We start from the raw sequence: 10,291 nt of genomic DNA, 5'->3' as shown, positions 1-10,291 counted from the left end.
GGAAGTCTGGTGGCTAGTGTGCGGACGAGGCCGAACAGAGAAGAGGAGAGGGCTAGTCTGGCAAGTAGGGGGGATGGATATGGGTGATTTGGCGTGGCCCTAGTGGTCAGTCCAACATGTGGCGGGGGGTGCGTGTCTGGGCATCTCCATATCTGCTCCACATATGGGCCGGGTATGGCGAGTACCAGTCAGTTCGGGCGTTTGGGCCGAATATGGGGAGCCCGGTTGGGTCACATTTTTCTGTCCGAGCACTGACTGGGCAGTCCAGCCGAGAGTTTGGGGCTGATATAGGGAGCCCATTTGTAGATGATCTTACCTTACCTTTTTTGTGGTCACGGGTTCTACTTTCACTTCCACACCTCTAAGTTTTTAGAGGGTTCACGTCATGGGCCGACGACTAAGGCACTCTGAGTGAATAGAGACGCACCTCAATTTTTCGAAGGGATCAGACTCGCGCTTGTTAGAATAAATCCGAGGCGCTCCGTCGATCTACCGAGGATCAAGCAATCACACAAGCACGACACCGAGATTTGTTAACGAGGTTCACCGATATGGCTACATCCCCGGGGCCTGACTATGGGCGCTCCTCCCCATGACACCGCTACAATACCGCACCCGGTCGCCCTGGACACCGGCACATGCCGCTGGCTTTCCCTGCGTTTCGGTGCTATTATGTTGGCATAGGTTACATCGTGTGTCTACCCCCGCTATATATGAGAGGCCTAGGATACAAGTGTCCTACTTGGACACGACTCCGTATCCTGTCTACACACCGTACGACTCCAAGTCCAACTGTAACCTAACTTGTACAATAATATTCAACACAATTCTAACAGCACTGTGGGCGGACAACTAACGCATCATGACCACGAGAAGAGACGTGTTTGTGTACAAGCATTGTTAAAAGTTATCTATTCTGATCCTATATACATTTGCACTTAAAATTGGTTGAAATATTTTGAACAAAAAAAACTTGAAATTACATAATTTTTTCGTACACCGGTTATTCCGGCCCCTATATCGAAAGAAAAACACAAGTAGACAACATACCTTTCATCCGGAGCACTAGTCCCGGCCGGGTTTGGACCCGGGAGTAATGTGAGCATTAGTCCTGATTCCAATGGCTAGGAGCGGACGGGGGGCCTGGCCAGGATTAGTCCCGGTTCAGATGGTACCTTCTTTGTGGTCACGGGATCGAGAAAAAAAACTAGTTCCACGCGCATCCGTTTTCCTTCTCGCCAGAAATCGACTGACCCAAATTCCGTTTTAAGGCACTGACTTGTAGCTAAACTAATTTGGCAACTGTACTAAAGAGAGATGGATTAAGAATACATTGCTAGTCAAGTATTGTTTTCAGCTCATTGTGGTACACGTCTGTTCCTGGTGACAGCGGAATCGGTCGTAGGGGTTGTACAGGAAAAAAACCTATCATCCTCTCTCTTAAATAATAAACAAAGTATTCACAAATAAAACGTAATAAATAAAATCATAATATTCTTGCATACAATTACAATTCTGTATCTTATGCGGCTACAAGAACTTTGCTTGCTGGTGATGATCTCTTCTTGTCCGGCACTTCTTTTGATTTTGTCGAGAGGAAATCTTCTATATCTAAATAGCTAGTCCCCACTAGTCTATTTCTCTCAACATACAAGTATATATGCCACCTCATTATTCAACATGTAAGAAGAAAGGCCCACCACAACATGCAATAATGCATAATAAAAAGCCACTTCGACATGCAAACATGCATGAGAATTTACATTCTATTAGGATATTTACATTATACAATAATCAAACACCACAAATCATACTTATTTTTAGCTCTAGTTCTCATATTATAACTCTAAAAATTCATGTTTCATACAACCAATTCTAACTGGATGTATTGCAAACGTTCCCGCAACAACGTGCGGGGTATCATCTAGTTGTAGAAACATGTCATCCTGTCATCCTCTCTCTTACATAATAAATAAAATCATAATATTCATGTATGCAAGTACAATTTCACGGTTTCTACGGCTACAAAATCTTTGCTTGCCGCTGATGAGCTCTACTTGTCCCGCGCCTCTTTTGATTTTGCCGATAGGAAAATGTAGAGCCCAACAATTACCACTATTGTGCCGAACAGGCTGCAATTATAGAAGAAAGAGGAACAATTCAATTCATTTTATCCCAACTATATTAATTATAAAGAAGTTAAACCTTTCATTGGAGCCAGAAAGATGGCTCCGAGAGAAGAGTAAGAAGAAGCGAAAGGGACAAACCTTCCTACTGTAATCTCATCGCCTATGAAGATTGAGTCCAACAAAACTGTGAATACCACTGACAATGGGCTAAACATTGGAGGATATGCTGGACCTCGCTTGGCCACGACCCATGAGTTCAGGCTATATTTCCCCGCCGTTGCAAGTGCCCCCTACACCAAATAATTTCATGTTGATTACCTAGCAAATAATTTTCCATCTAGGCTTTTCAATTACCAGTGATTTTATTAACCCTGATGAACCAGTTTCAAAGAAATTACGAGCTACTTAGCTTCAAATATATTTCAGATTTTAATATTTATTTTATGGATGTTTTTCAGATCTACTGACTCACTGAGTAGAAGATGGTCATAAGGTTCAGATCCCATCCTAGCTTCCACGTGTTCTTGTCTCTACTCAATATTATTCCAACTAGCGTGGTTTGAAATCCTCCAACAAAGCATGTCACCATAGACGACCAGTATTTGTATGGATACACCTTCATAACCTTTGACTGCATGAACATAGTACAAAAAAAATCATGATCTAATTTCAACTAACAAAAACAATACACAAAAAAATAATACAAAATGAACTTTCTAATAGTCCCAATCTCGCGTTGGAGTGCTCCTTGCATGCAACAAGATCATCATCAACTCATTCATGACATGCAAATAAAAGCATTGCTAGTAGTTACCCACATGAAAAACTCGATTTGCTAGGTACACACTGATTACATCAACCAATTAAAAGCACGATCAATGTTGAATGCATATAGAACCAAAGTGTTGAGTACACTTAAAGTGTTGTGTCGGTGGTAACTTCAAAAGTAATGGACGATGCTAACTTATAAGGAAAAACTATTTTCAGAACATAGTCGTATATTATCTAATTTTGAAGTCCTTATCAAAACAAAGCCGATAGTGAAGGCGGGTTTCAAATGTTCATCACGTTTAGGGAGTTATAACATTTTGAAGATTAAATCTACTAACAATCTTGATGATGTCATCCCTTTAGCATCTTAATGTATGCATGCAAGTATTTCTCTCCGATGCCCTCTTTCCCCTCCTCTCATCATGTCTACCGGCCCGCTATAATACTAATGAGCACACGTCTCATTAGTCCAACTCTAAATAATATAACAAACTTAACAATAAAAAAGGGATAGTCGCAACATGTCATTGCATGGTCGATCACCTGAATCAGGTACCAGCAAGCAAGTGTGATGCTGCTGCCTAGAAAGAATATTGTCCCTCTTAGATGATTGCCTGCAACCTCTGTGGTTTGTTGTCCCTCGTGGTGGTGCTTCAGAATGGGATCCCAGAGATGCAGTGTCTTGCCCTTGTAAAGGCTGATGAGCATTGTGCCTCCAACCGAGAGCACAACGGCTACAATCTTCATTGATCCAGCTATGCTCCAGATTTGCAATGTCTCCATTCTTATATGTTCATCCATATATCACATTCCGTATTGCAAAATAAGATATAATGGTGGTTGTTGATTATCAAGAAGTTGATCTTGGGTCCAGCAAATAAAAACTGAAGTTTATTGTGAATGCATGAATAATGAAAGAATTTTGGTACCTGAAGACAAGCGAGAGAATGAATGTGACCAGCGGAATTATGTTCAGAAAGATGACAGCATAAGTTGGCGTTGTATCACTGAGACCATAGTAGTATAGGCTCATTGGCACCGCATACCTACATATCATGACGTGAGGTCACTGGAATTAGTTCATGTTATGCAGTATTTTGTTCACACAATTGGCCCTCTAATCAGGTACGTATTAGCTTGCAAGTGACTACTTTTGTCTCTCAAATTTTCTTTGCGGGATACTTAATTTTCTCTCTGACCGAAGCTCTTTGCAGCCAAGCACTGTGCTATATAGTTGACCTGGAGAACAATTGTGCCCTTTTACTAATCACTATAATATGGCCACTTTTTAACTCATGTGGGGAATGCAGTTACTTTATATAGTATGATAAATCATTGACAACATACGGAAATCTATATATGCATATATAAAAGGAAATCGAGAGATCGATCAGCTGCAATTGCAAGACTAGTGCGATGTGCTGGTTTAACTGAGATCCACGTTGTCTGCCACTGAAATTAATTATATCACCGAAGCTGGGATGTACTTCCTCTGTCTCAAAATAAGTGTCTTAACTTTGTAACTTTGGTTCAAAGTTACAAAGTTAAGACACTTATTTTGAGAAGGAGGTAAAGTTATACTAAGGTTGAGACACTTATTTTGAGACGAAGGGAGTATATAGGGTGGTTCGTTTGGAATTTTGGACGTGGGCTAGACCAGGACATAGGCGATATCACACACTAAACTATTAGCCTACGTGTAGATAACAGCCTTTCGGACGGGGTCTCAGACACTTGGTGGATCAGGCTTGATCCGCCGCTGAATAAGGCATGAATAGAACAAGGTAGTAAAACAACATAAAGAAGTTTTCTTGAGGAAATAACAAACATAAAAAATAAATAAATAAGCATATAGGAAACTAGTTCATGACACTTTTTTTGCGCGTCAACATGTATGTATTGGTGCACACAATGTGCACTAACTGAGTGCGTTTGGACTGCGTACCCGATGAAGGCGTTGAGGAAGATCCATCCCGTAGCGTGCCAACCCATCTCCCTCCACTTGCCCCTGCATGTGCACAGCAAAATTCAAAGCTCGAGTTTAGCCGATTAGAATGCGGTGGGCAGCTAAATCTGCCAAAAAATATTTTGAAGGGAAAATCTTTTGTCAGATGCCCGTCGATACATTTCATAATTAACGTGATCCACTTGTCCGATGCTCGATGATCCTTCTCACAATTAACATGATTCTTTGGTCCAAATGTCCCAATAACGATATTTTTCATAATTAACGTGATCCTCCACTCCAACACTCAATGATACTTTTCATAATTACCGTGATCCTCCCGTCCAAAAAATGATATTATCTATAATTAATGTGATCCTCCCGTCCAACCCTCATGATTATTTCCATAAATTAATACTTGGCTTTATTGTATGCAGCCATGGACTAGGCAAAGATTGGACAAGAGATAATTGGAACGGTTTTTTAGCCGTGCGATACAGACGAAATGACTACGGACTCCCTTGTAATAGTAGAAACTTTTTGGATAATATTCGAACTGTCAATACCATTTGCTCAGCGCATATATATATATATATATATATATATATATATATATATATATATATATATATAAAGTTTGACAAACTTTTTTCACTTACATAGTTGCAATTTCTTTTTAGAAATGACACCCCATAATATCAAGAAAACAATAATCTGTACAATAGAAAGATAACAAGAAACAAAACAATCAACATAAAGGTATATATTGAAAACCATACTACCCATCTTCTTCCTTCGATTGTACGCCCCGCTGAAGCATGCAAATTGCACTAAGCCGACAACAAAGAAAGAAAACGCGGCGTACCACAATAGTGACTCGCCCCAGAAACAAGATCTAATCACCACTGAAGTAACATCGGTTGGGGCATCACTCCACGTAACACGGGTTTGGAATCCTTCACCATCAATTCAGAAGGATGCAGAAACAGACCATATGGCAGAACAGATCGAAAGAAGTGGCCGAAGTCGCTGCACAAAGAGCCAGACAATTTCCTCCAAATGTCAAGATCGGAAGAGAACGAATAGAACTGGCAACACCTACCCTCACATGTCCTTTAGCGGCACTGGGCCGAACATCGTTGAGGTAGGGAGAGACTAAAGAGTCACTATTACAACTTGTCATTGCCAGCATCACCTTGCAAATGTTACCAGGGGACCTAAACCTAGCGAAACAAAAGGGGCAGGTCCCTATTGTCTTGCCATCGATGAGGCTGCCAAACGGGAGAGATAAGGGATGCCGCGACAACAGGGCGGAGAAGAGAACCTTGGGTGACAGATATGGTTGGGAGCGAGGAGAACCGGTGTGCGAGAGGACAATTTCGAAGGGCCCGAGTGATAGTTTTTAAAGTTGGAAGAACAGAAAGGTTACGGTAATTGAGAGTAAATAGATAAGCATGCCAGCATGCCGCACACTTCATGCATACTCTTACCTTTCAAACATGAGCGCCAATGGGAGAATGAAGGCGGCGCCGAAAAGACTGCGGTAGGCGAGGAGGGCGAAGATGAACATGCCACCACCGATGGACACCTTGGACAGCAGGATCATCCCCGTGATGAACAGCTGCACCAACACCATCGATGCGGGAGCCTTCCACTCCCACCCCACCGCCGTCTTCGTCTCCGTTGCCTTGATGTCCATCGGTCACGCGACGACAGTTGCGGGCTCTTGCTGCCAACTGCCGTCTCAATCTCCGGCTATATAAAGGGCGCACTATCCTAGCTTGCTAGCAGCTAGCTAGCCAAAGGGGCATGCATTTGGATGAAGATAAAACTTGTGACTGAGCACGCAGATCTCTACTCCTATATAGAGGGAGTTGGTAGGCTCTCCTCACTATTTTTGCCTCCAGTCACCACCACCCCTGTCATTGGTATATTTTTGCCTCGCCTTCCATCTCATCATCTCGCACTGCTTTATTTTTCCCTGACCTCCCACCACCCCTCCCATTGGATTTTTCTTGCTCGCATTAAAAAACCATATTCGATTAAAGGTTGCGATCTTGTTTCATTCTTGCTTTGGCAAGTGCTGATTCAGTTCAATCACGTAAGTAATAGGTAATTAAGAATTAGAAATCACACTATATATGAGAGATCATCTTCCTAAAAGACAGACACAATATTATTTTTTGATAACCTTCCAAAACAAATACAAATATTCTTCAACGTGCTGTCATTTATTATTATCATTATCTCTACTTTTAGATGACAATCACAACTTTCCTAATACAACAAAAATAATATATCTTTTTTATCTTACCAAATCACAAAAAATTTATCTTACCAAATCACATAATTTTTTTATCTTACCAAATCACTATCTCTACTATTAAAGGGGAGTTGATAGGCTGGTGCACACGGTTTACTTTCGCATGCACGGTTTATTTTTGCCTTCACATCCCACCACCACCCCTCCATGCTGTTTTTTTTTTCTTCCTTGCACACTCCCACCTCTGTGGCGGCAGGCGGGTCATCGGACCGCCACGTACATGCGCTTGTGGAAGTAGTCGTATTATATTTCTTGTCAGTCATACAGAGAGCCAGACATAACACATTCTCAAATTAAGTGTGTACAATACTTGGTATGCCTTGCACAAATGAATCCACTCCAAGAGGCATGTCAAATGTGTAATATCTTTATTATCAAAGGGAATATCCACGTAGCAGTCGTTCAGCCATTCATGCAAAAATAATTTGGATAGAATGCTAAATCAATTTGGAAATCAAATCATTAATTTAATTAATTAGCTAGGTAATGAATTACATATGCAATTAACTAGGTCCATTTGAATATGAATTTTTTCGCACCAAATCAATTTAGAAACTGAGTGATCAATACAATTATTTAATTGGGCAACAGATAATTATGCCTATAGATAATTGGAAAAAGGGAATTTTCCCAATTAGGCATATAATTAATTGATTTGGTTGGCAGTTAATTAGGCATACAGAGAATTAGGTAGGAAGTTAATTATCTATGTAATTAATTAATTAAGAAGATAGTAAATTGTGTTGAATCATTTTGAAAGCGCTCGCGGGCAAGAACAGTCAACAAGCTCTCTCTGACTAGGCCATGCACCGCTTGACAATATGGAGAACGGCCACTATGCGCGTGCGACTTGGGTGATCAAGCATTCACCACGATGGATGACGGCCATTCTCTACAGATGTCCACATGCCAACGGTTGCCGAAACGTTCGCTGGCCAGGACACATGTTATCAAACGTCCTGGCCATTGAGGAAACCTAAATACTGTGTCCTTAGTAAGCCTCTACTTGATTAGCTCTTTGATCAAAGATGGTTAAGGTTTCCTAACCATAGACATGAGTTGTCATTTGATAACAGGATCACACCATTAGGAGAATGATGTGATGCACAAGACCCATCTGTTAGCTTAGCATAATGATCGTTCAGTTTTATTGCTATTGCTTTCTTCATGTCAAATACATATTCCTTCGACTATGAGATTATGCAACTCCCGAATATCCGAGGAATGTCTTGTGTGCTATCAAACGTCACAACGTAACTAGGTGATCATAAAGATGCTCTACAGGTATCTCCGAAGGTGTTTGTTGAGTTGGCATAGATCGAGATTAGGATTTGTCACTCCGAATATCGGAGAGGTATCTCTGGGCCCTCTCGGTAATACACATCATAAGCTTGCAAGCAAACGACTAAGGAGTTTGTCACGAGGTGATGTATTACGGAATGATAAAGAGACTTGCTGGGAACGAGATCGAACTAGGTATGTAGATACCGACGATCGAATCTCGGGCATGTAACCTACCGATAGACAAAGAGAATAATGTATGTTGTCATAAGGTTCGACCGATAAAGATCTTCGTATAATATGTAGGAGCCAATATGAGCATCAAGGTTCCGCTATTGGTTATTGACCGAAGAGGTGTCACGGTCATGTCTACATAGTTCTCGAACCCGTAGGGTCTGCATGCTTAACTTCGATGATGATATTGTATTATATGAGTTATGTGATTTAGTGACTGAATGTTGTTCGGAGTCCCGAATGAGATCACGGACATGACGAGCATTCTGTAAATTGTAAAGAGGTAAATATTTATATATAGGACGATAGTATTCGGACACCAGAAGTATATCGGGTATTTATCGGAGTACCCCCCCCCCCTGGGGGGATATATGGGCCATATGGGCCATGAGAGGGGAGCACACCAGCCCACAAGTGGTGGCGCCCCCCCCTATGGCAGGTGGCCGAATAGGAGGAGAAGAGGGGGTTCTGTCCCCCTTCCTTCTCTTCTTCCCCCTTCCTTTCTTCTCCTGTGGAAAAAGGTAAGGGGGCGCCACTTGGGGAAACCCCAAGTAGGATTCGAATCCTGCTTGGGGTGCCCCTGGCTGCCTCCCCTCCCCTCCCACCTATATATATGTGTGTGGAGGGGGCGCCTAGAACACACAACATCAATTATTAGCCGTGTGCGGCGCCTGATAACCCACAAGTATAGGGGATCGCAACAGTTTTCGAGGGTAGAGTATTCAACCCAAATTTATTGATTCGAGACAAGGGGAGCCAAAGAATATTCTCAAGTATTAGCAGCTGAGTTGTCAATTCAACCACACCTGGAAACTTAGTATCTGCAGCAAAGTGTTTAGTAGCAGAGTAATATGATAGTAGTGGTAACGATAGCAAAAGTAACGGTAGCAAAAGTAATGTTTTTGGTATTTTGTAGTGATGATAACAATAGCAACGGAAAAGTAAATAAGCGAAGAACAATATATGGAAAGCTCGTAGGCAATGGATCAATGATAGAGAATTATGCCGGATGCGGTTCATCATGTAACAGTCATAACCTAGGGTGACACAGAACTAGCTCCAATTCATCAATGTAATGTAGGCATGTATTCCGAATATAGTCATACGTGCTTATGGAAAAGAACTTGCATGACATCTTTTGTCCTACCCTCCCATTTTCTCGTGAGTGAGGAGCGGAGTCCACTCCTCTTGAGAATAACCCGCCTAACATGGAAGATACGGACAACCCTAGTTGATACATGAGATATTTGAGCATACAAAACAAGATATTTATTTGAAGGTTTAGAGTTTGGCACATACAAATTTACTTGGAACAGCAGGTAGATACCGTATATAGGAAGGTATAGTGGACTCATATGGCATAACTTTGGGGTTTATGGAATTGGATGCACAAGCAGTATTCCTGCTTAGTACAAGTGAAGGCTAGCAAAAGACTGGGAAGCGACCAACTAGAGAGCGACAACAGCCATGAACATGCATTAAAGTTAATGAACATTGAGTGCAAGCATGAGTAGGATATAATCCACCATGAACATAAATATCGTGAAGGCTATGTTGATTTTGTTTCAACTACATGCGTGAACATGTGCCAAGTCAAGTAACTTAAAT

General features: G+C 41.5%; 1 protein-coding gene across 1 annotated transcript; it reads right to left on the bottom strand.

Moving 5' to 3' along the window:
- Positions 1-1,954: 1,954 nt before the first annotated feature.
- LOC125518014 (WAT1-related protein At5g64700-like) lies at positions 1,955-6,594 on the bottom strand. The gene is made up of 7 exons (XM_048682977.2): positions 6,336-6,594; positions 4,846-4,908; positions 3,830-3,946; positions 3,444-3,684; positions 2,602-2,760; positions 2,268-2,419; positions 1,955-2,132 (listed from the first exon to the last, which is right to left on the bottom strand). The coding sequence occupies exons 1-7, from the start codon at positions 6,542-6,544 to the stop codon at positions 2,054-2,056; spliced, it is 1,020 nt and encodes a 339-aa protein (XP_048538934.2). The 5' UTR covers positions 6,545-6,594; the 3' UTR covers positions 1,955-2,053.
- Between the last annotated feature and the right edge of the window lie 3,697 nt (positions 6,595-10,291).

This window comes from Triticum urartu, chromosome 7A (genome assembly GCF_056163025.1).
Source record: "Triticum urartu cultivar PI428250 chromosome 7A, HENAU_Tu73, whole genome shotgun sequence".
NCBI classification, from domain to species: Eukaryota; Viridiplantae; Streptophyta; class Magnoliopsida; order Poales; family Poaceae; genus Triticum; species Triticum urartu.
This window is presented reverse-complemented; position numbering and strand designations above follow the sequence as displayed.

Coding starts and splice junctions, on each gene's coding strand:
- LOC125518014 (XM_048682977.2), bottom strand. CDS start 6,544: ATGGACATCAAGGCAACGGAGACGAAGACGGCGGTGGGGTGGGAGTGG. Junction 2,761..3,443: donor CTTGCTGGTACCTGATTCAG/GTGATCGACCAT, acceptor ATGTTCATGCAG/TCAAAGGTTATGAAGGTGTA. Junction 2,420..2,601: donor TTATGACCATCTTCTACTCA/GTGAGTCAGTAG, acceptor TATTTGGTGTAG/GGGGCACTTGCAACGGCGGG.